Source organism: Scomber japonicus, chromosome 5 (assembly GCF_027409825.1).
Source record: "Scomber japonicus isolate fScoJap1 chromosome 5, fScoJap1.pri, whole genome shotgun sequence".
NCBI classification, from domain to species: Eukaryota; Metazoa; Chordata; class Actinopteri; order Scombriformes; family Scombridae; genus Scomber; species Scomber japonicus.
The window spans coordinates 30,506,898-30,533,349 of NC_070582.1; the positions used below are offsets into that span (position 1 = coordinate 30,506,898).

Below are 26,452 nucleotides of genomic sequence, written 5' to 3' on the forward strand. Positions count from 1 at the left end.
ATCACAACAACTGAATCACAAAATCACATATAGCCTTACCCTGATGAGATCAATGTGTGGATGACTCATAAAATCACAACTGATTAGTCTACATCTAAGTAAGGCTATAGCCTTACTACAGCCCCTACATCTAAGTAAGGCTATAGCCTTACTTTGATGAGATCAATGTGTGGATGACTAATAAAATCACAACAACTGATTATGCTACATCTAAGTAAGGCTATAGCCTTACTTTGATGAGATCAATGTGTGGATGAGTGTGTTATATGTGGAATTCGGACCGGACAAACATCTACTGTAGAATAATTTAATACTGAGGAGTGATTTCCACAGTTATATCTGCAGGATCGAGGTGCATTAATGAACGGGCTAACCTGGGCTACAGCCCCAGTGCCTCCACCATGGGTGGGGCTCTAAAAATTGAGAATAATTATGTGGGCAAATGAACACTCGACCGTAATGCACATGATGCTGCACTACAGTGACATCTAGTGGTAAAAGTGATGGGGTTAGGGTTAGGGTTGGCTCATTTGCAAAAAGTGAAATGCAGTTAATGGTACATACAATGGTACAAATAAATGGCACAGAGCCATAGATGACCTTGTATTGAGTTTTTATAGGCAAAATATAGTGTGTCAAGCACTTAGGGATGGGGGGCTCATAAAGTCCTGTAGCAGGGGTGTGGGGTGGGGGGCTCATAAAGTTCTGTAGCCCAGGGGCCTCCAGTGATGTTAATGCGCCCCTGGGCACAGTGTCTGTAGGAGCATATTAAAAACAAAGTCAGAATCAGTCAATGGCAGTAATGATCAATGAAACTGTCAATGTAGTCATGTGACCAATCCTGGTAAATCCGTCATCAAATTTACAATCTGCCAAGGTGACAGCAAACCTGGATATTAAAGGGAATGAGAGATGACACTATGATTGGTTTACCGCGTTATGCCCAAAACACGCCTATGATTAATGAGGGGACTTAAGTCCGACCCTTTTAGACCATACGCCTGGCGCAGTGACCATTTGTCCGTCATTAAAATAGCAAAAGTGGATTTGGATTCACCCAAAAGCCACTTGCATCACGCGCTTGACGCCATGCGTTATAGATCATTAAAATGGGGCCCTTATAGTCACAGTCACAAATCTTTTCCAGTCGAAAGCAGAAAAAAACAACAACAGGATTTCAATAAAGAAGGGATCTGGAATCAGGAAGGTGTTGTGAATAATATTTATTTTAAAAAACAAAACATCGTGTTCAGCATCTCTTCTGACATCCTGTGTGCTCGCAGCAGCAGCAGTGATAGACCTGTGCGGTGTCGAGTCAGGACTCAAAACAAGACATGGAAACATGGAGTCAACGGTAAACTGAAAACTGGAAAATAAAATTAAACAGGAGGAGTGAAACATTGCCTTTATAAACTCTCATTTTCATCTGGTACGCTGGGAAAAAATCCTTAAATTCTCTTACTGGCCCTTTGAATATATAGAATTGACCCCAGCAGCAACACACACAAACACACACACACACACACACACACACACACACACACACTCTCACACGTAACGCACACTTCTTTCTAATATGATTTTTACTTTCCCCTATATAGAATCACACTCTGAGCTCTGCTTTGGTCGGATAAATAAAGACTAAAGTGAACAGAGGAGGGTGAGGAGGCCTGACGATGTGCTTTGTCCGTTCTTCTCTGCTCCGCGCTTCTCGTTTCACTGGGGCGCTGCAGCAGAGGTGCAACGAAAAGGCAAAGTGGTGTTTTGCCACACGGGAGGAGGAGGGGGAGGGGGAGGGGACTGTGGGGGACGAGGAGGGAGGTGGAAGTCTGCGTTCATACTGACAGCAACGAGTGTTTTAAATTTGAGCTGAAAGGTTTGTGTGCTTATTGGCTGTTAGAGGCCAATCATATCTGTGCTTCACTGTCACTGAATTTAGCTCCATGTAATGATGTACAGGAAGGAAGTGCTTGTTGCAGGCAGTGTGGACGCAGCTTCTTCTTCTTCTTTTTTTTTAGAGGGGAGGGGGGGCGGGGGGGGGTTAAGTGTGCAGCCAGTCTCATGCAGAGGGGGACGGTGTGTCAGGGTCTGGCTCATAGTGGTAGGTGGCCTGAGTGTAGCTGCTGCTGCCGTGCTGCTGCTGGTTGTTGTGGACCAGGCTGTGTGAGGCCTGACTCTGGAGGTCCTGAGCCTGCTGGAGGCTGACGGCGTCGTGCGCCTGCTGAGCCTGCTGGTTCAGGCCCTCGTAGCCCTGCGCCAGCTGGAGAGCAGCGCTCTCCGGACTCGCTCCCGCTACTCCCGGCCCCGGCTGGTGGGGGTCGACGGCGCCGGGCTGCGGTGGAGTGTCCAACTCGTCCACCTGCGGCCCCGGAGGGTGCATGTCCACCAGTTGGTCCTGGGGGATGTCCGCGGCCGCCGCTGCCAGGTTGGTCGTGGACTTGGACTTGACGCACTGGAAGTCCACGTGGCGGCTCTTCCCCTCCTCCTTCTCCCAGGACATACGGATGAAAGGGCGCTGCACATAGTTGTAGATGACTTCTGGGCGACCTCCGGGACGCCGCTTCACTTTCTCTTTATAAGTGGGGTATCCTGCAGAGGGAGAGGGGTCAACATCAGCACAAACACACAGGAAACACTGCTCAGGTTTAATATTTCATTAAAAACATCTTCTGAGCAGAAAAACATTTAGTTGGTGTTCCATAGAAGCTTTTTGAGGTTCAGCCATTAAGACTTTTACAGGCTGTTGACATCATTCTGTGTCTGTGTGTGTGTGTGTGTGTGTGTGTGTGTGTGTGTGTGTGTGTAGAATTGTAACCATGCCAAATCTTATTTAACAGCTCGCTGCAGGTTTCACACTGAGGCCCTGAAGGGAATTTCCAGTATTTTTCCAAACAAGTGAAGCTGCTTCCATGACCTAAAGTGTTCCTCCTCCTCCTTCTGTTTATTGTGTTTGCAGCTCAGAGAGACTCTCACAGGCCAGCTCTGTTTTCTTTGCTACTGTGGAGTTGAACAGCTGGACACAAACATCTATAAAAAGTTGTGAAATAATTGAGCTTGGAGCTATATTCTTGTAAAAGGATCCATTTATAAAGATAACTACTTTCCCCCAGAGAATATATCAGACCTCCTGACTTTAGAGATTCAAGGAGCGGGGTTGTTAAAATGCTTCTAACTTCTAACAGCTTTTGGTTTTCGTACCTTCTATTCCCAGCCGGATCTTTTTCAGTCCTCTGTCCTTCAGCACTGATTTGGCCACGTCTCTGTTCTCGATGTACTTGAAGAAGCGGTACAGCTTTGTGCTGTAGATGACTGTTGGGGCAAAAAAGACGCACATTTAATATATTAACCCATCGTCTGACCTTTAAAAAGTGAGCCTTAAAGGATAAAGCGGATAGTATTCTACATTTATGTGGTTAAACACTTCACACATATATCATTTCTTTTTTTATTAACTAAATCATTTAATCTCAAACAGCTAGATGCTATACTTTGTAGCAAACATCACTATAACAGGAAACGGTACATTTGTTGAAGGACTATTTTCAGCGGTGGATGAATACATATTAGCTTAGCTGTAGGCTACATACACACATCATTTAGTATAAGAGTTAATACATACACTATAATGGACTTAAGCAGCTTCACACTCCAGCTTCCTCCCACAGGCTGAAAACATGTAGCTGAGGTTAACTGGTGACTAAATTGCCTGTAAGTGTGAATGTGTGTGTGTGTATGTGAACGGTTGCCCTCTCTACATTTATTATTTATATACAAATACACATTCTACACCTTCACAAACTACAATTTCTCATGATTTCTTTCCCCAGGTTGTGAACATCACTTTACAAACTCAAATCCTTATTGACCCTCATTCAATCCCATAGTCCAGCATCTGCTATTAGCTGTGTAGAAAGTGAGTGTAATCTATAAATAGTCGTTCTTGTGATGTGAGGACTTGGCAAGTGTGAAGCGTTCAGAAGGTGGTCATGTCACAGTAACCTGTTTCCACCTGCTTCATGCTAACTGGAGCGTGTGATGATGAGTATCGGGTCATTGTGGGCGTGGAATTCAAAAACAAAACGGCCGCTTCTTACTCTGCGAGTATTCCTCTCCCATCTGCGGAGGGTACTCTTCGTCCCAGTCCACCACGTCGTCGTCGGTCAGCACCACCACGTGACACTCCCTCTCCCCGCTCTGAGCGCTGGCCACCATCAGCGGCAGCACCATCTCCTCCAGGTAACACTCGAACTGACGCCGCGCCCCGTCGTTGGACAGCTCGTGCATCAGGGCGCCTGAGGAGGAACAAAAGAAGAACTGTTCTCATCCCCTCCTTCAACTGTTACACTTCAAACTAGGAAAAAATACATCATTATTATTACTATTATTATTATTATTATTATTATTGTCTAGAGAGTTAAACTAAATTAAAACTTTACTGAACTTAAACTAACATGAGTACAGCTGTTGTGACATTGTGTGTCTTGTAAATGAACCAAATATGCAATGCAAACCATTCATTAATGAACCCTGACATCAATGCTGGTTCTGCTGTTTTTCCCCCACAGTTAAATACTGATTATTGTGATTAGGTGCAGTTGAGTTTCCTGTAAACAGTAACACCAGCAGTTTACTTCCATAATAATATAATGAAACGTCTTCTTCTGCCTCTGCACACAGCTCTGACTCTAAAACTAATACTTAAGCAGTTCCACAGAGCACCTGTGTGGAGCTGCTTTTACATAATGCATGTGTTTAAGCTGTAATCCTGAACAGTCAACATGGTTCACACATGCTGCTATACTGTGGCTCTATTCTGAACACAGACACTTTTAAAATAAAAGGTCAAACTAAAAACACAAAAACCACACAAAAGCAGGAAGTAGTGACTGATAACCCTTAAACAAGAAACCACATCCCTTTGGTACCACACTGAGAGAAGAAAAGGCTCTGCTGGTTTTGTGCCTGCATAACAAGCATTAATTCTCACTGCCAATCATGACCTACTTAGAGTCCAACACACACACACACAAATACACACACACACACACACACACACACACACACACACGGAGAGTGAGAGTGAGCCTGCTCCTCCCACACACACTCAGACACACAAACAAGTAGCATCAGCATGCATGGTTATATATATATATATATATAATACAACATACACACACGCACACACGCACAGGTGACAAAGTGACACAGTGTGATGTCACAAGCAAACAAGCTACGTCCCACTTCCTCAATAAACCAATCAGGTTGTTTACATTAATAATGTAAAGAGTTGTGTGTGTATACTCACGGTACGCAGTGATGTCAGCGCTCTCTAATAAAGAATAAAACAAGTGGAGTCTATTTCCCCCTTCTCTCTCTCCCTCTCCCTCTCCCTCTCTACCTCTCTCTCTCTCTTTCTCTAGTGTAGCCATACAGTAACAATGAGACTGTCTGTGCTCGCCACTCACCGCGCTCAGCATGTCAACAAAAGTAGGAACTCCATCGGCCAGCGGCTCGGCGTGTCTCGGTAACTGGACAGAGCTGCCGACTGTGTGTGTGTGTGTGTGTGTGTCTGTGTCTGTGTGTGTACTCACTGAGGTCTCTGCACTTGATGGTGCTGTAGCTGAAGGAGATGCAGAGGTAGTCACATGCCTCCCTCAGCTCGGGAATGGAAACGCCGTCAGGGCAGCGGATTATCCCCGACTTGTAGTAATCCTGCCATTTTCAGTGGCGCGCACATGCACACACACACACACAACACACACACACACAACACACAGATGAATAAACAGGCAGGCAGTCATACACAAGCACAGGAGGAAAAACGAGACGCCATTATTGATGCTGCTGCTCTTGCTCAGGCGGCACACACACACAAAGAGAGAGAGAGCGAGAGAGAGGGAGAGGGAGAGAGAGAGTGAGAGAGAGAGAGAGAGAGAAAGAGAAAGTGGGAGATGGATGAGAAAGAAGTGGAGGAGGAGGAGGAGGAGGAGGAGGAGTGGAGGGGAGGGAATGGAGAGTGAACAGAGCATAGAAAGCTAAATCCGGCGACGTCACAGGCGAGAGAGTCTGAGAGCAGGAGCAGGAGGGGGAAGAGGAAGAGGAGGGAGGGAGGGAGAGAGAGTGATGAAAGCAAAAGCTAACAAACGTCACTTTCCCTCCACTGCTCTACTTTCTGTCCCCTCACCCTCACTCTGTGTAGAAACATGTCCGATGAGACGCACGCTCTGGGTGCACTTCCTCCTCGTCCTCTCACTCTCCTGTATAACTGACTTTATTTAATGTTCGCTCAAAGCCAAAGTCCATTATGTCATAACCACAGTAGAGCAAGAACCAGTTTGGGCCACATAACAGTAAAAACTCACTTTCAGGAATATATTGTGGCCTCGCTGGTGGGCGAGTTTTTGTTTTCCTATGAACAACACCTGAAGCTGCTGTTTGGTCACTTCCTGTCAGCGCTAATGAGCGAACACCTTCATAAACAGTCTGTGCAGCTGTTATATCCAAACACTTTCAGTTTAAACTAAACACAATTTGACAGATTAGATTAATGATTTGCAACCAGACTGGTTGTAAACGTTCTCAAACTGGGCCACACGGATACGTTTGAGTGTTTCCATAGCAACCACACATTGGCATACCCCGCTACTTCTGCGCTTACACATTAAGTCCAGTTCTATTCAGAACTACTTGCAACGCGTCAGTCTACAAAAAACCTGCGAAGATGCTGTGTCGTTTCCATGGAAATGGGACTTCTGTACTTCCGTTTTAGTTGACTGGCTTTTAGGGCTTTTTTTGTAGTTAGATGTAATTTGTAGCGTTTACACATGATTGAGGATAGTGATCATTAAGTTACTTACTACAGTTTCATTTCTAGTATTGATGAAATCGATAAAAGAAAAACAAAAACATCCAAAACGCTGCTGTTCAGATCAGCTGATAGTCTGCTGACTTGGTCGACTGTTTTTGCTGTCAGCTGATTGGCTGTTAAAACACAGCTGCAGCTTTTTCTTGCAATGTTTTTTTCTCGTGGTGAAACTTAAGTCTGATGTGTCATGTTGTGCTGATGGTGTGATTAGAAAAAAAAAAATAAGTGAGCAAAACTATAAAAACATCTGACACAACAAGTTCTGTCATTCTTATCCAAAACTGCATTTGAGATAACAGTCTCGTCATGACGTCACGGACGGGCGCAGCGATTGAAGTGTGACTGCATCATGTGATGTATGGAAAGCTCCAGAACAGCTGCTAAATGGATCATGTGGTTTCCAACTCCTCTTCTGAAGGTCAGGAAGTTACTTTGATCTTAAACTGTTTAAGCCAACAAGGTTCTTAAAGTGGCCAGAAAAATAGAGATCTGAACATCTACAGTTCTGTGACGACTGGGCAAACTATTTGTTGGTGAAGATAATGTGATGTGTTCAGAGGCTCCAGAGCAGCCACTACATCAGGGGTGTCAAACTCATTTTAGTTCAGGGGTCACATACAGCCCAATTTGATCTTGAGTGGGCTGGACCAATAAAAAACATTGCATAATAACCTACAAATAATATATAATACATATAATATATGTTATAACCTTACCTTATAATACACATTCTAGGGTTACCCTGGTTAGAGATACTGATTAAATGTGTCCAAGTACAAACAAAGGAGAAATGTGTCTTTCAAATCTGAATCACATTGCAAGTCAATTATCTCATGTTGAAGTCTTTAGAAGAATAACGATATACAATAAGTGAGAATTTAAAAAACTGGAATTACTTTTCTGCAATTTTCACACTTTGCCAAGGTATCCAGTGGGCTGAATTGGACCCTTTGGTGGGCCGGTTCTGGCCTGTGGGCCATATGTTTGACATCCCTGTACTAAATGGATGATTTGAGATTTTTTCTGCCATTTTCCATTATATCAGAGAAAATCACGTCATCATAATTATACGACTAGTTTCTAAAGTTTTAGTTTCTAAATGTAAAAACTACCTCAACTTAGAATGTTTTATGATAAAACTGGATTTGGATCTAGTCACATGCCATTACTGTTCATCCCAGACTTTCAAACCTCATATCAGTTCATTGTAAAATAATATCAAAAATGTTGGACTTTGTTAATCATGTATCCATCAAAATAGTGAAATCAAACTCAAAGTTTGGCTGTCAAAGGCTGTACTTTTTTTTCTTTTAAGACTCTTTCGGGACAGAGACATTCTACAGATGCTGCTGAAGAATCCAAACAGCAGGAGACTGAGCTGACTCTCCCTGTCAACAAAAGCTGCAGGAGAACAACGAGCCAATCAAACCGATAGAGAAGAAGGTGGAAGAGAAGACTGGCAAGAAGGAGGAGGAGGAATGACACAGATAGAGAGACAGATCATGAGTATTACAATAACAGGAATGGAAGGAGAAACGAGAACACTGGAGAGATATGATCTACATTTCAGAAGGTTTTTGAGAGGAAAAGGAGACAGAGACAAGAAGGAAGAGAGGGAAGAAGAAAAAAATAGAAGGTGTAAAAGAGTGGGTGGAGGAGCTGAGAGAACATAGGGTTAGATAGAGAGGATAGAGAGGAAAGGGAGCAAATAAGAGTGCAACACTGGGAACAAGTGAAAAACATGTGATCTGCAGCTGGAGGCCTGGACTCACCAGGATGGCTCTGAAGACGGTGGAGCTGATGCCGTCAGCCACCTCGAACTCTCCTTTTTCATTGGGTCGTGTGAAGTTGTTGTCCCGCCCAGAACCAAACATCCTGAAAACAAACGACAGATGAAGAAAAATCATAAATCAGGTGCCTGATTGGCTGTTATGAAAGCTGATGGAGACATACAGATATCAGGCTGTTCTGATGAGACATTCAGTGTAATAAAACTTTATAAACAAACTCTTGACTGGACCTCTTGTAGAAGGGATTAACAGCCCCGCAGCTGCATTTTACAGGATGACGATCAGGTCGGCTTTAACAGGAAATCTGATGAATGCTTTGGGACGTTTAAAAAAAAGAGGGACGCTCTTCTTTCAGCACAAATACAGCTCAAGCTTTTAGTTTCTGGGCACCTCAGATGGTAGGATGGAATGAAAGGTGACGAGCAAGAAAAAAAAAACATCCATAAAGGAGGAAATCTTTTAATAAATAATACTTTAAAATAGTTGAAATGATAACTGTGCCATTCAGATTACAGATAGGAAGCCAGTCATTTGGATCATTTCATAAAATCACAGATATTAAACTCAGTCTCACTCTGACTCAGTAACAGTGCATCTCTGTGTATCAATGTGGGATATGTGTGTGAAGAGGAGACCCCATCAGTGAATCATTACCTGCCCAGCATGGTGTTGGGTTGAGCTGTGAAGATGGCGGGATCCACCACGAATCTGGTGTTGTCCACAATAAGCGTCACTCTCTCTCCCACTCGCTGCCCGCTGCGGTGAGCCTCTTTGCTGCTGAGGTCGTAAACGTAGATCATGTCGCACGGCCCCTGGCCCAGGATCTTGGGGTGGTGGTCTCCTCCGAAAGGACCCAGGGACCGAGGTATGTGTCCCCCGATCAGAGCTCCTCCGACGTGGGGGTAGGGCAGAGAGACCCTGGGAGGTCGCGGGCTGGAGGATCTGGAGGACGAGCCTCCGTCGCCGCGTTCACGGTCTGTGGGAGAGAAGAGGATTGTGTTAGCTGTTGCGTTCTTGCGTTTATCACTTACTTATTACTAGTGAAGTGAATTCTTTACCGTATTGCCGGGTGGGGGACGTGACGTTCCTGATGCAGGGCGTCAGCTGGCTCTCTCCTCTTTCGTGGGAAGAGTCGCGGGAGCGGTCGCTGGAGCGCCGCCGTTGCTCCCGGTGATGTTCTGCTCCTGCTCTCGTCCCGCCATTGGCACCACCGCTGCCACTGCTGGCACCACCGCCGCCGCCACTGGCACCACCACCACTGGCTCCACCACCACCACTGGCACCAGCTCCGTACAGACTCATGGTGCCGACCTGCTGCTGCTGCTGCTGCTGGTGGTGGTTGCAGTCCAACACTGACAAACCACACTGCTGCTCACTGCTGGACAGATTAAAAGGACACACACAGTCAAATAAAGTGATGAGGATGTTGAAATAAGGTTGCAGATGTTTTTTTATAGTTAGTATTTGTAAAGTAAAAGCATGTCATTCGTTTATGACTATTTCTTGTTCCTTGGTCAACTTGTTTCCACCTGCAGCTGTAATGTTGAAAACAAATGTACTCATAGTGATGTTAAAGTTGTGATGACTTCTTTTGATATAAATAATAATATTGTAAATAAAAAGTGACATTTCTATGCTAAAATGTGTGTGTGGGTGTGATTAGGTTAAGAGCTGCAACTCACAATTATTTTCATTATCGATCAATGTGTCAAATATTTTCTCAATTAATCGATTCATTGTTTGGTCTTTAAAATATCAGAAAATAAATCAAATTGAATGCCTTGTTTAGTCTTGACCAACAAGTCCACATCCCAAAAATATCTTGTTTATTATCAGAGAAGACTTAAGAAAGCAGAAAACTTTCACATTTGGGAGGATTCTGATACATTTTTCTTAACGGATGACTCAAAATGATGAATCGGCAATCAGAAATGTTAATGCAGATTAATCTAACAGCTGGAAAATAACTGATGAATCGTTATTTAATTGCAACAATTTCAAGCTTGCCGCTGTTCCTCCTGCGGTAGAATCTTCTCCCTTTTCTGACTACGGATCAAATCTTGAGCTTTCTTTGTGTGACTGATAATATGAGATGATAAAGTGTAGACACAAAGGGTGAACATTACGAGATGAGGAGTCATAACAAGCTAATATGAGCCATTTAATTGCCTAAACGCGCCAGTGGAGATAGCAGGATCCCCCCTTCCTCCATCTATTATGACTGAAATAAAGAAAACTACTGCTGGACACAGAGATAATCATTTCAAAGCTTTCAGACCAAGACTAGACTAACATAATCAGACACATAAACAAACATCACAGTGATATTTCACTGGTTTACAGTGTTATTGCTTCAGTAAGGCAGTTTCATATGTTCACAACTTTAAATCTGAGTGAGATGAGACTACTAGTAATCTTATGATGAGATAACGTACTTGGTGCATCCACACACACACACACACACCCACACACACACCCACACACACACACACACACACACACACACACACACACACACACACACACACACACACACACACACACACACACACACACCACACACACACACACACACACACACACACACACACAGCACACGGGGCAACGGGTTCGTTTTTTGGGCGCTGAGCTGCAGAACGAGAAAGAGGGGCAGCACAAAGTCTCTGCAGTCACCTCATGTGAACTCCTCCTGGAAGCTCAGTGCTGCAGAAACAGGGCTCACACTCACACTCACACTCACACACACACACACACACACACGGCAGCAGCAGCAGCAGCAGCAACCTCAGCTTGCAGCTACAGACGCAGCAGTGGCTCAACATCCATTAGAGAGTGTATCCATGTGAAACGTCCTGAGTGAGCAGAACTGCCTTTAAAGTACAGGACGACGTACACAAGTGACCTCAGCTGTTTACTTGCTTTGCCATGCTGCTATTTTTTTTTCTTTTTTCTTTTTTTAGATGTTTTTTCTGACTGATGGGTAAAGAAGTGCTCCATCTCGCCTCGGAGCGGCTTGGGCTGTAATTCAGTGTGGGTTTTTTTCCAATCCCTGAGAGAGCTGTTGTTATTATATCTGAGGACTTAAACACATAAACACTAACACTACTTTGTGCATGCACTAATGCACTGGAACCATGCACGCACACATGATGAAATATGGACTAAAATTAGACACATTCTGTTCTGTTACTCTTTTTTAAATGCATATACATATACATATGATTTAGCTACTATATTTTAATACATTAATAAAACACAAGTAACTCAATTGCCTATGTGGCCACAGGTTGTAATTCATTAACATACATAGAGTTATAAGTAATGTGTCCAGTCTGAAATAAGAGTAATGATATATAGAGATGAGTTTGAATGGTATACTATAGCTAAAACCAACACAAAACCACATCAGATATCTATAACAGAATTTGATGTAGGAGTACTGATCTGATAACTATAGTATCAACACTGGTCTAATGTTGTTATTGCCTTTTAAACTGACATGCAGATTCACACATCCAGCAGATACACAGCAGCATTAGCATTCATTCTGTGTCTGTCCACCAGATCCACTCCACTTTTGACAGTCATTGGCCTGACACTTGAGAGAAATGTCAGGCTCTTCAGCTGCTACATGCTGCACTGTGTTCAGCTAGTTGATAACTTTGTCTGCTATTTTGGTTGTGGACAGGTGTGATATAGTCAGTTTTTGGAACTCTTTCGCTGTCTGAGAACTGAAAAGGCAAAAAAACCCAGACTTCCTGTTGTTTTCCTGTCGACTGTGCACCTTTTATCCTCCCAGGTCAAAATGAACCCGGTTTGGTTTGACTGTTTATAAAGCATGAACAGAGGTGGAAAGTAACAAATTACATTTACTCATGTTACTGTAATTGAGTAGTTTTTTTGTGTACAATGGGATCGAACAGAAGCGTTAACTAGCATGATACAACACCTTAACATTCAGAAAGTATTGCAGCCTATGACAACCTTGACTCGTTTTGATGTATAGATTTGCAGTATGACTGTTGGTGAAGAAAAGGATGGTTTATAGAATCCATCATTTATACCACCTTCAATTCAATGGTTGTATTGTTTAACAATGTTTTATGGGATGGTCTGCACTAAATCCCACCAGTTAAAAAGTAACTAAGTAACTCTAAGTACTCTGAGTAAAGCTACTTTTTACTTTTACTTAAGTACATTCTAGTACTTTTCCTTGTACTTAAGTGCAATTTCATCAGAGTAGTGGTACTTTTACTTGAGTAGAATATTTCTGTACTCTTTCCACCTTTGCTAACAACAATGTATTTATTTCCCAGTGAATTTCAGTGCAACTACAATTAATATCATTGTCCTATGTTAATATTATAATGTCAGCTTTTATATAAACTTGTGGAATGTCTGTGTCAATATACTTCAGTCTGAGCAACATGACAAGCAACAAAAAAACAAGCAGCCTCTTTATGTTGAGAGCAGACTTCCTGTAGCTCACTTCAAGTACAGACACTGCAGAGCTTCAGTCATACGCACCATGAAGACTTTTACCTTGATAACAGCTTTAAGTCTCTGCAGCATTAGTGAGTATTCACTCTGATTAACTCTCAACTTCATTCAACAATTCAAACTTATATAATCACTGTTTAATTCATTAAGAGGTATCATTTATCTTCCTGTAACAACTTGTCTCTGCTGTGTGTTTCAGGCTGGATCTCTGTCTCACTTTCTGAGTCTTACATAGTGAAGGTTCAGCCTGGTGAAGATGTTACACTGCAGTGCAACTATCCAAACAAATATCCAGCTGACTCTTTCTGGTGCAGACTTGTCAACAGAACCAAGATGGTCTGTATCTCTGCTATTACCGGTGCTAAGAGTGAACTTAAGTACTGTGATGGTTTTCAAAGTGGAAAATTTGAAATGAGTACCAACACCTCTACTATTTCTCTCAAAATCAAACAAGTGGATTTATCTGACTCTGGACTGTATTACTGTGGAATCTACATCAAAGGACTTCCAGTTTTCCATGAGATACATTTAAATATTGAAGGTAAGATTACTGTTACTGTAAGTCTTGTATTTTGTTTGGTACACACTATTTACTCATTTATGTTTATCCTGTTAATATATTCCATAATTATCCAACTACATATAATGCAACAAAGTGGAAATTTAAACATTACCAAACAAAGATAAAAACAAATCTGTCATATCTAAATGTATCTTCATGCCATTAACCCTGTAAAACCTGAACCATCAAATAATAGCCAGAAAATTCTAATTCTTTGAAACTGTGTTTATTTGACTTTCTGACAAGCACTTTATTTCTTGTTTTTTTAAACAAACAATAATATGAATACAGTGTTTTTAAAGCCCTTCCAGGTCTGCATAAAGATGTATAGATACATGACCTTCTATACCTGCTGTATCTCATTTGATACACACATGTGTAACATGAATTAATATTATAAAATAAACTACAAAATATTTAGTCATTCAAAATGGAATTGTTTAATCTGTGTACTTCATGTATCTGATCTTATATATAAGGTTTCTCACAAAAATGATCACACTGATGATGTAGAGCTTTCTAAAACTCATGTATCAAATATGATTCACTAGGTGTTACAGGGTTAGACCCCACATATGAACCAACTGCTGATGTGGACGACACATCTAAAGGTAAGATTTGCAGATGTGGAAATGCACATAAACATTTGAAAATGAAACATTTCTAACTTTTTATTTTCCATTTCAAGTCACTTATGGTAAAGTTTAGACTGGCTATTTTGTTTGGTACCCACTATTTACTCATTTATGTTTATTCTGTTGATATATGTCATAATTATCCAACTACATATGCAACAAAGTGGAAATTTAAACATTACCAAACAATGATAAAAACAAATCTGTCAAAACTAAATCAAGACTAAATGTATCTTCTAACCCTGTAAAACCTGAACCATCAAATAATAATATGATTCACTAGGTTTGTTAAAGCTGAAGGTTTTGCTTTCCCCGAGTTGGTTGATGCAGAAGAGAGCACCTCTGAAGACAAGAGTTGGTTCAAATCACCTCTTTTATTTAACGCTGTTTGCAAAAAGCGGAGATCACTCTTACATCGAATAAAAGTATTCAAGCCCTTCACCCCGAGAGATCTGCTCTCTTTCCCTTTTGCTTCTCCTTTTGTATCATCCTAATTTCTACACTTCCCTTTCCCTTATTAGGAGATATTTTGCTGTTTAAACTATCACCTATTTCGGTTGCTTTACTCCTTAAAATATTACATTATTCTGCTGCGTATTTTAAGATCTGCACATCCTGTTTTACACATATTTAATATATCTAACAGCTGTGTCGCCCACCTTTTGGTCTCTCCCCACATTGCCTGGCACTTTTCCACACTTCCTTCTATTGTTATCTATAGCGACACAGCTCTGCACCCTGTCTACAAAGCTGAGACTTCTTCTCCACTGACATTTTAATATACATTTCTTCAATGCTTATTCAAAGATTATATAACAGTTCTGTGTGTATAATGGATTAATATTTATGCATAACATAGCAACCCTTCATGTTACAGGGTTATACCCCATCAATGGATCAGCTGCTGATGTGGACGACACATCTAAAGGTAAGATTTGCAGAAGTGGAAATGCACATAAACTTTTTTTCCCCATTTCAAGTCACTGGTAAAGTTTAGACTGATTTAATGATCTTTCTTGTAGAAGAGTCTGCTGGAATAACAAAGCTGACGAGTGTGATCCTGGGCGCACTGACTGTTGTTCTTATAATGGTCATCATTGGTCTGCTGGTTAAAATCAGGAAACTTAAGACAGGTACTTTATGAGAATGATTCAATCTACATTAATTGTATCATTGTGATGAAAAAACTAATTGTAGCCACAATGTGATAACAGTATAACTTTCTACTGACTGATCAGACGTATTGTATCTGTCACTTAGCTACGACTGATGAGCAGTTTTGTGTAGAATCATGACAAGTGAATATTGTTTTTCTCACAAACTCAGCTGTTTGACATGTAAAACTGTACGCACTCTTATTTACAGAAGCTGGACTGTGATCGGCACAACTTTAAGAAGCGGGAGGCCTGCATCAGAGAGAGAAGTGGAAACTCAGGTTTTACATTCTGCCAGCAGATAAACACAAGAAGCAACTGCATCAACCGCTCACAGTCTAACTAATTCTTCTTTAATCTGCTGTTGGACTGTTGTGTGGGGAGTAATACACACCATCAACTTATCAATATATCAAATCATCTAAACAACTTTTATTTAGACTAAATTGTGTTGTGTTGTTGAGTTAACCACCTGATTAAATTCCTTTTTAATTCTTCAATGTATTGTTATTACCTGTTATTACCTGTGCTAAATGCTGTAAATATACTTATTAATATACTTATTAATAAAGCTGATGCATGCTTTTAAAACTCATTTGAAGAGATTTGTCACTGACCCATCAATGTGTAAGCAGTACATGACTCAAGTGAAATGAACCTAACAACCAGAAGTGGAAAGTAACAAATGACATTTACTCACATGTAATTGAGTCGTTTTTTGTGTACTTTTAAAGTAGTTTTGAAGTACTGTACTTGGCTACATTTTAAATCACATAGCTAGCATGATACAATAAGCCTCTGACAACCTCGCAGCTAGCAGGCGGCATTTATATGTCGCCATGAGAGAGCAGGTGTGATACAGTGAGCTTTTGCAGCTCTTTGGGTGTGTCTGAAAACAGTGCAGTGTAATTGTGAGCTGAAAAGGCAAAGCAACTTCCTGTTGTTTTCCTGTCGACTGATCCATTTTGGTTTGACTGTTTATAAAGCATGAACAGAGGTGGAGAGTAAAGTAGTATTTACTCACGTTACTGTGATTGAGTAGTTTTTGTACGTACTTGTACTTTTTGAAATACTTTTAAACATCTGTAAATTTACTTTTACTTAAGTGTGTTTTGTTTCTACTTCGCTATATTTAAAACCACATCCGTTACTGAGTAAAAAATTGCAAAGGGGATCGTACAGAAGTGTTAACTAGCATGATAAAATCATCAAATATTAAAAGGCTGTGCTGCTGATATAAGAAAGAAAAATAATACCAAGCCATTATTATTTCATCACATTGTGATAAATAACATTATGTCACTGTGCTGATTAAAGAATCCATTTCACCTCCACTGCGACAATGTGGCGGCCTATCTGATCAATAACATGGAGCTCGTAAGGCAGAAACACATCCAGGTCTCAGTAATGAAGAGAGCCGTACTCTCCTGAGAGGAGCTGTTATAAAATATGATGATGACCGGCTACTGTAGGCGATGGCACCGGAGAGATGGGAAATGGGAGCGAGAGAGAGACAGAGTGAGATAGAGAGACTTTCTTTTATTATTTTATAAAAAGGGAGTTGGTGACGTGCAAAGAGCGCGAGTGCTGCTTTCTAGCCTGCACAGCACTGACCTAGCTCACTGATGCAGCTTTTATATACTGTTCTACCATAAATACATCAGAACACTTCTTAAACCTCTGAGCTGTTGAGTATTGAATAAGAAATCATTAACTTTGGTCATGTGTTTCCAGGCTGCCTCTCCAGACACTTGCTGACATGACACCAGGCTGGACGTCCGACTAGCTGCTGGGAGGACTGACTGACTGACTGACTGACTGACTGACTGACTGACTAACAGACTGATTGAGTGGCTAATTGGCTCACTGTCTGGTTGGGTAGACCCAGACAGAGCAGACTGAGACGTAGCAGGGACAGCTAACTGATGACAATAAAATAATCAACACCACAGCGGGAGGACTGCGCACCGCCTTGAATTACGCCCCAAGCTTCACCCACTCAAGGTCACAGATTTGTTTTTGTTTGACGGCGTCCCGTCTTCTACAGCAGACATTCACAATAACCTTTATATGAACACAAAGGGAAAAAACATGTTTACAAAAGGACATAATGGTGTCAAATGTAAAAAAAAGAAAAGAAAAAAAAAGTAAAGAAAAAAACAATGCATTTACATTGCTAGTGTTACTCTAAAGAGGCAGTTCAGATGAATCCTTGAGCATTTCCTTTTTTCTGTTTATAACATGTCATCTGCACTGGAAAGCTGCAGGATGTGGAAATGTCCTTGAAGACAGGGTCACCATAGTAGCTGAGGGGGGGGGGGGGGGGGGGGCTGCGCGCACATACAAACATACACACACACTTTTCCTCCTGTGTGTTCAGATGAACCTTCTGACACGGACAAGAAAACCTCCCTCAGTCTGCTTTACAGACCCTGCCTGTGACTGTAACTGCATTCAAGGCTGTGTACAGAGAGGCAGAAAACATCAGTGAGAGCTGCTACAGTGTAGCATGTATGGTTATATAGTGTCTTACTGTCTCATCTTTCCAACTGCTACAATGAAATGATCTACAGATGATAGATTACAATAAGTTGTGTGTATTTACACTTGTGTCTATCGTGGACTAGAGCCTGACATAGCATAAATCCATGTTTCATCTCCAATGAGATTTTAATGCTTGGCAGGAATGGGATCATAAAAAACAAAAGCCAGGTTTTCCAGCCAAACAGGCAGGCAGCCAGTGGCCTGAGCAGCAGTGTGAAGGGAACAAAGGAACTGAGGAGGCGATATTTCACTCAGGGCAAGCAGCTTCTCTCATCTTTCACACGGCTATGCAAATCTTCAGCAGCCAAGATTTTACACTGGTAGGCCAGGAAGAAAAAGAGAGAGAAAGGGGGGCCGAGGGTAACATTTCATTTGCCCAATTTCCTGTTACTAGGAACCACCTCCCTTCATATCATGATTTGTCTTTTCTTGTGCTGAATGGGTCAACAGACGCCTGGACGTAGCTTTAATCTGTTAAATACAAGTCCAAGTTCACCATCACCCATCAGAGACACCATAACTCAAACAAAGATGCAAGGTGCTTTGGCAGTCTATTAAAAGCATGAGGTGCAGAGCCCCAAGGGGTGAGGGTCCCATCTATTATTTAGGGGCTGCTGACACCGACACACTGATGGGGACAGGCAGTGAAGCTGCTCTGTGCGGCAGCCTGGGCTGAAATCCAGTAAAAAGCAGGATAAGAAGGGGAAATACCTCTCTATGATGTTTAAATTAATAGTCAAAGAAATCATGTGAATCAAAGAAAACATGGAAAATGCTCTCTGTGAATAAAATAGTAATTTCTCTTCACGATTGAAATCATTGATCACTATTTACTCCCTGCTGGAATCAGAATCAGAGTTCCATCACGGATAATACAGTCAGTGATTTTCTTTATGGGCTACTACAACAAAGCTTTTTAATGACAGGAAATGATACCAAGAGCTAGATACACAACGCGTTAATGTCTCATACAATGACCCAGCTAAAAAAAAAAAACCTTCGGCGCTTTTGATAAGCTTTAAGTGCACCTACCGGTCGGTATCGGCGGGCCAAGTGAAGACAAAGCAGCAGGGGATGAGCTGCGGGATGACAGTGGCACAAAAGCCTTGCGCTCCTCCGAACAAAGCGGGCTTGCCGGCAGCCTCAGCATCCTCGCTCATTACTTTCCAACTTCATCAGCATCGTTTCACACACTCAACCTCCGGACCTCAACTCGCTAGTAAAAATAAATTAAAAATCCAACGTCACGAACCCAGAAAGCTTCTTTAAAAAAAGAAAGGTGTCTATAAGGCGATGGGGGGATGCGCACACCGGCTAGCCATTCAGAGTCACCGGAGGGACCTTAAACTGTGAATGGCCGCGTGCTTGACTGAATCAGAGCGATGCTGCCTTCACGAGCTCCTCGTAAACGCCCACTTCTTAGTACTTCGTGTACTGTAAGTGCGTGACGTTACCCGTTAATTAAATTACATATACAGTATATAAAAAAACAGATACGTATATCATGAGCTACAGGATATACACAGCGTAATTTACCCCAGCACCAGTTTAAAACGTTGAGGCTATGAAATGAACTGCAGTCCATAACCTTGTTACATATCCTCAGAACGACGGGGGAAAGGGGGTATTTTGTGCCAGGGCATTGGTGCAACACACACACACACACACACACACACACACACACACACACACACACACACACACACACACACACACACACACACACACACACAAAAACACTATCAAAGATATAATAGCGCTCTCGTTTTCACACACTCAATTTCAAGATTCCCCACCTCACTTGAAGGCAGCATCAAAGAGGCACTCCACTGCTCAGTCTACATAACCGCCTGGGTCAATTTAATCCATATAGTTGAACAACAAGCATGCAAAAAAAAAAAAAACTGCTATGACTGTATTTTGGTAATATATATATTTTTATATGCACGTGTGTGACAAAATAGCTCCACATGGCTACCCACATGTCTTTTAGGAGATTAAAATATTAGTAGGTGGTGTGACTGCTAATCAGAGACGAGCTAGAAATCCCTTCAGGAATATCATTCATCTCTCAAATGTTCAAGACTGCAGTTGTAAATGCAATTTGTCATCATTTTATAACTTAACTGAATAGTCACGGGACAGACTATAAGAAGCAATTATTTTAAAGGACTCCTGAACGCCTCTAGTGTCACCTTCCCCTCTTTTACACAAGATGAGACACTAAAACTATACAAGGCTGAGACATAACAGGTGTTTAAATAACTAAATAAATACTGCTATCATACACGGATTAGATTACATTCAGTAACGTCTTAAGAGTACAGCAGAGATCAAGACATTACACAGACAGACACCATCAAAGCATAACGACCCATTTTTTCCCCCAAAGGTCAACTCTGAACTACATTTCATGCTTCAAATGGAATCATGTATAGGTCACCACCGGCATTACCATAGTTTTAACATTAGGGGTAAGGGTCACCAGGCAGTCCGATAATGCACTTGAAGCAGGATTAAGGATAGGAGCATCTGTCTGTACCATACCTCCTGACTACTCTATTTGTCCACTGGACCACAGAGGCTGAAGTTTTGTTCTATAGCTATATCATCTGAAGTTATTTTCTGAATCTTGGTAGATTTGAATCCCATTTCCTGTATTTTATACATGCATTAGAGGACAATGGTGATACAAAATCCATGAAAAATAATTAACTTGGTCATAATGAAAGTATAGTAGCACCTACCTAGACTGGTGAAATCTGGACTGAATTATTTCAGAGAGGACAGAGTCTCATTACAACAGTTTCAGAATGGTGAAAGCTTTATTCTATTTGTGAAAATGCAATAAAGGAAGATTTCATTGTTTTTTTTTTCATATGTAGACCAATTTAGACCATGCAGGAATAGATGAAAAAACAGTGATCATCTGTGGAGATGACATTGTATGTTTAAACAATAATAATAAACAAATTTGAAAGTGTGTGTGTGTGTGTGTGTGTGTGTGTGTGTGTGAAAAGTAGGAAAAGTAGGAGAGACATGCCCCCCTGTCCCCAGTGGAAATTACAACCCAGTATATATGTAACAAAAGTGACAAGAGTCCCCATGTAGGCCTACAGAATCGAATATTTCATTCACCATTATGTTCATACCTTAGTTTTATATTCCTTTTAGTCATTAAAAAAAACATATTTTACCAAGTATAATACACCTCTACTGTCCTGTCACTGTCATTCCATCAATTAACCATCTATTCTTCATATTTGTTGTAGCCCTTGTTTTGCTTTGCAAACTAAAGGCGCTTTTCCACTAGCTATACAGTTCTAGCACTACTCGACTCGGCACCCTGATTTACAACATGGAAGAAGGAAGGCTAACAACATGTCCAGACAAGCCAAACTGTGACCAAATATAGTCACCAAGCTGTTACTGTCTTTAAGTTAATATCTACACCTATACATCCCTCATTATGTTAGTGAGCTACATACAGTGGAACACAAAGTACATGTAATGCTAACGAACTCCTCTCTCTCTGGTTTGTCATACTAGACAAACCAACTTTATAGCCACATTAGAAGACTTCAGTCAGTGTAACAATATTAACTTCCACTCACTTTTTAAACCTAACATGAATAATGTTGTTTTAATGCTGGTGAGAACACTGGAAGAACTATACTGACACATGTAACCTCAACTCTTTTCACTGCTATTGTTAAATGCATTACTGCAACAGTAGCTTTTACAACAAGTGTGTGTATTAACCCGGTAACTGTGTTTCAAACAGGAGGTCACTGGACATTTAGCTTTACAGGGACTTTAAAGCGACTTAAGAGGATGTGAGACTTTTTGGCCAGCCTGTTAAATTAAACCGCTAAACACCTCGACAGCCGTTAACGTTAGGCGGCTAACGTTAGCTTAGCTGGCTCCATAAACGAGAGTTGGATTTTTTTATTTACCTCTTCGCGTTACATTCCGACTTCTTGTTCGGCTGCAGAAACGGGGTAGTGGTACAATCAGCCTGGACACGTAGAAGGCAAAAAACGACAAGAGTTTCCCTGGAAACACTGTAGCTGTTACATGGACTCCTTTGTTTTGGTTGGGAAAGCGGAGGTCACGTTAAACATATCGCGAGAGAAGCTCATATTCTGCGTGCACTATCATACACACAGACACGCGCGCGCACACACACACACACACGTTGACACACATCTTCTGTTTGTACAGGTGAAAGAACAAACCAATATAACCAAGTTTAATTTTTTAAAATTTTAATTGATTTTTTAATTCATTGATAATATACATGCCGAGCCTGCTTATAAAAATATAACGGTAGCCTATGTTTTAAACATACATATACAAATATACAGCTTATTTTTATGTTGTTGAAGTGCATAGCCTACTATTAAGCCTAACTATAGATATCCTTTTTGACGTTAAACAGCCAAACTTCAAGTAAAATAATTAGCTTTATATATAACCTATAACCTACTGTATAAAATGAGAGGTCTATTTGAAGTACAGTAGTGCCCGTTAATGAGGGCATTTTCCGATTATAAACAACATTGTTGGTCCAACTCTTTATCTCCTTCGGTTTAATGAAGGAAATAGCTTAACACGTGGTTTACAACACCACCGTTTTAATAAAAGTGCTAACACTACAGGGAAACACGATTTCCCTTATCTGCTTCATAAATATAATTTACATTTCATAAATAAAACCAAATAAATAAAACGAACAAATCAATTCATAAAATGAAAGTACAGTCTAATAAAAGAAACATTCGGGCATCTAGACACGCTTAAAACAAACATATAAAAATAGAAAGTAGCCTAAAGTTCTATTTAAAAAAAAAAAAAAGATGTTGGAAATGTTGCCGGACAGCTGCGATTGTCAAGTGCGATCAATCATAATCACGACTGTTTAGAGCTGAGGAGCTTCTCCAGCAGGTTTAAGGCGTACTGGATCTCCTCCGGTGTCAGGTCGCTCAGGTCGGGTAAGTCCTCGGGAAGCAGTCTCCTCCTCGTCCGGCCCGCTTCCCCGCTGGCCCGGGCCGGGGCGGTGTGGATGCCCCGGAGCCTCATCTGTAGCCACTCCCGACGCTCCTGCATCTGCTTGTGCTGCCCCAGGTTGTGCATGAGTTGGACCTCACTCACCGTCCTTTTTCTATACACAGAAGAACCATGACATACATTTATTAAAGGACTATATCATTTATGTATAACATGTTGTATAATTATTCAAGATTACAAAAACAGGATGTGGTGATAAGATGAAGAGTTTTACACAATAAAGGTGATCTTAATGGTTGTGAAATAGGAAGGGGATTTACCTCAGAGGACGCCCTTCACAGAGAGTGGATAGGTGTAGGCCCAAAATGCAGAGTGCCATGAGCACCATTGTACAATCCTGACTTCGCATGATGACCTTGATGACCTGTTCAAATGTAAATGATGTTTTCTTGTAAATTAAAACAACTTAATCTATTGCAAAAACATAGGCTTTAAAAATGTCATCACTAAATCTAAATGTCTTACTATGGATTATTTGATGATTTATGACAAAAATCAATTCATTTTTTGGTCTTAACTGTGTGTGTTATCTTTTTCTTAAAAATCCATATAGTCTCTTTATCCAATACACACATATCTCTCAATAGCATCCAAAAAGTATTTAATTAAAATAAATGAAAGGAATAAACTTGAGTTGAGGTGTGTTTTAGCCTAATCTACATCCCTAACTATATAAGGTAGAGTGAGATACGGTGAGAACATACCTCTGGTGGTGTCTCATCCACAGCCTGATAAAAGTAAAAGTTTTTGGAGCAGCGTTATAGAGTAAAGTCTGGTTGCTGCTTCTATCAGTTATGATAAGCACTGGACTCCAAGTCCCTTTTATAGCCCTTGGGCCCAGCCATTGATGAGCTGCCTTCATTATTGCTGTTGATGTCACACCTCCAGCCACTGGTGGGGGGCAGGACAGGAATGACAACACCTCCTCTGAGCTTCAGGCTTTCACCATCGTCATACCAGACCAAACTAATGGCTTTGCATGCTGAACCCAAATACCTTGACACCCACCCCACAGGCAAAAACTCTCACGTACACACACACGTGCGGCAAACTTTTGTAAGAACACCTGCATTTCACTAACAAAATCTATCCATGCTTTAATATATCTGTCTAGTCTATTAGTGCTTAGTGACATTTTGTTGCACCTGTGGTACAGTGTTTCAACAGATCAAAGCTTAGGTAACCCAATAAATGAGCAACCCTATTTCTTGACCCCAAAACTTTACTTTCCCAAGGACTTTTTTTTTCAGAACTACCCCATCACATTTTCAATTTTACATGCTTCTCTTTTACCCCCCCCCCCCCCTCTTTATCTCCATGGACTGGCCAAATCTATTAGTCCACATCTGATGTGACCTTTTTTTTATCTGACTCCCAGCCGGCCTCACAACAATAGCGCCAACATTTGGATGGATTTATGACTCTCATTGACCATTAGCAAGTCTCCCTGGTTACATAGGCACTTTGCTCAAGAATTAACATGTTTTAATGAGTTTGCCTCCCAAAAAAGATCTTTTACATGGACATGACGTCAGAGAAAACATCCTGAATTAAAGAGTAATTGGGAGTTCAAGAGGTGAGTCAGTGGGTGATGCCGTTGCCGTCACAGTCGTCATCATGAGTGGTGTGTGTGCGTGTCAGAACATCTGGACACTACTTGGATATATTTTAAGTGCAATGCTTGTTGCAGTGAGAAAGCATAAGGGTAATTCCACACAAGAACACATTTACCTCTTATCCATTGTAGTAACCAGACATTAGAGTTTGACCAAGACTATTTTTTAAAGGCCAATACCAATATCAATATTTGAGAGTTTTGAAAACATGGTAATAATGTATCGGCAGATAGTCTTTTTTTACATGAACCTAATGAACATTTTAATGAGGTTAAGATATGTAAAAAAAAAAAAGAAAAAGAATTGTAAGTGCTCCCCGGAGGACACGCTGATACCAGTATATTGGTGTGGAAGTATGTTATGTGCAATAAGCTAATACTGATATTCCCCAGGCTCATTGGTACAGCTCTATAGTACTAGGTATGCAGATGCTTTTTTTTCTGCACAGTTTTTATATATATATACATTTGAAAAACAATATTTTCACCAAAAACAATGTCTAATTTATTTAGATAGTTCATGGCCCTTGTTGTGGACTATTTTCCCAATGATTACTGTTGCTGTTGGGTATTCAAATGGCATTTTCAATGCTTAGAGCACAGCAATTGTATTGTGATGGTGATGTGTTTAGGGGTAAATAAAACCTAAGATATCTGCAGGGCTCCATATATACAAGTGGAATGTGGAAAAAATTCTTTGGGATGCATGATTCAAGTAAAGTAACAATTCATGGTTTTAGTAAAAAACATCATAATATTAATTACATTCAATAAGACACTGTTTAACTTGTGAAAGTGGTTTCTGCTACTATAAAAAATATAAAGAGACAAAACTTTTAGAAAATGTCCTGGAGCATGTGACTGTCTTATATTATGTTTTATTATATGATTTTTTAGGTCTCTGGCCTCTCATCCACAATCTATGTTGTAATCTTTAAAGAAGTGATGTGTGGCATACAACACTGCATGTCTCTCAGGCAGGATACTAACTGCTTAACAAACCACATGTTGATAAAAGCTTCCTGTAAGCATTACTGGTCATCTTACACAAAACTGTAATAATTACATTAACTATTGGTTAACCACCACCACCCCAGTTTTCAGCTGCAGGTGTCTCAAGGGTGATGGATCCATGAGACCAAACAGCTCATGTTGTAGAGAAGAACTTATTATGGTCGCACAAGCCACACATTAGGTAACCTAGAGGGTATGGAGTTTTCTAAATGTAGCAGGAGCTGGGAATGGCTATGTCATGACACGAAGGCTCTGTGAACACCACACTCCTTAATCAGTATTGTAACCAATTAGAAGTTTATAGTTGTTGAAAATGAGCCACAGTTGTGGAATGATGTATCTCATCTCACCACTGGGGAGACACACGTGTTATTTTATCTAAGAAAATTACTTATACTTGACCTTCTCTGTAGTGTGTATCCCTGACAGGTCCAAACATATTGATCATCACCCTCGGCATCAGTGGAAAAGGTAGAGTATGACGCTTTGCTGAGCAGCTCAAATATTTATGAGTAACTTTTAGTTTCATCTGAGTGGAGAGGATAACAGAAGCTCCTCTGATATTTTAGTAGGACATGAAAATAGTGATACATTTAAAGAAATGAAGAGTTGGAACTCTGGGCTTTACTTGTGAAATCTTTCAATTTTAGCATTTTGAAGCTGTGAATCAGCCATCAAAGGTTTTAGCATGACAGGAAAGCAT

General features: G+C 40.9%; 2 protein-coding genes across 2 annotated transcripts; both read right to left on the reverse strand.

The window, feature by feature from the left end:
- Nucleotides 1–1,216: 1,216 nt before the first annotated feature.
- On the reverse strand, nucleotides 1,217–19,210 carry LOC128358916 (BTB/POZ domain-containing protein 10-like). Its single transcript, XM_053319319.1, has 9 exons — nucleotides 19,083–19,210; nucleotides 9,885–10,030; nucleotides 9,714–9,839; nucleotides 9,310–9,631; nucleotides 8,638–8,740; nucleotides 5,592–5,712; nucleotides 4,095–4,292; nucleotides 3,199–3,309; nucleotides 1,217–2,589 (listed from the first exon to the last, which is right to left on the reverse strand). Exons 1-9 carry the CDS (start codon nucleotides 19,208–19,210, stop codon nucleotides 2,060–2,062), a joined length of 1,785 nt encoding a protein of 594 aa, XP_053175294.1. The 3' UTR covers nucleotides 1,217–2,059.
- A 3,751-nt stretch (nucleotides 19,211–22,961) lies between these two features.
- Nucleotides 22,962–24,862, reverse strand: LOC128359492 (parathyroid hormone-like). The gene is made up of 3 exons (XM_053319986.1): nucleotides 24,852–24,862; nucleotides 24,054–24,116; nucleotides 22,962–23,214 (listed from the first exon to the last, which is right to left on the reverse strand). The coding sequence occupies exons 1-3, from the start codon at nucleotides 24,860–24,862 to the stop codon at nucleotides 22,962–22,964; spliced, it is 327 nt and encodes a 108-aa protein (XP_053175961.1).
- Nucleotides 24,863–26,452: the final 1,590 nt, after the last annotated feature.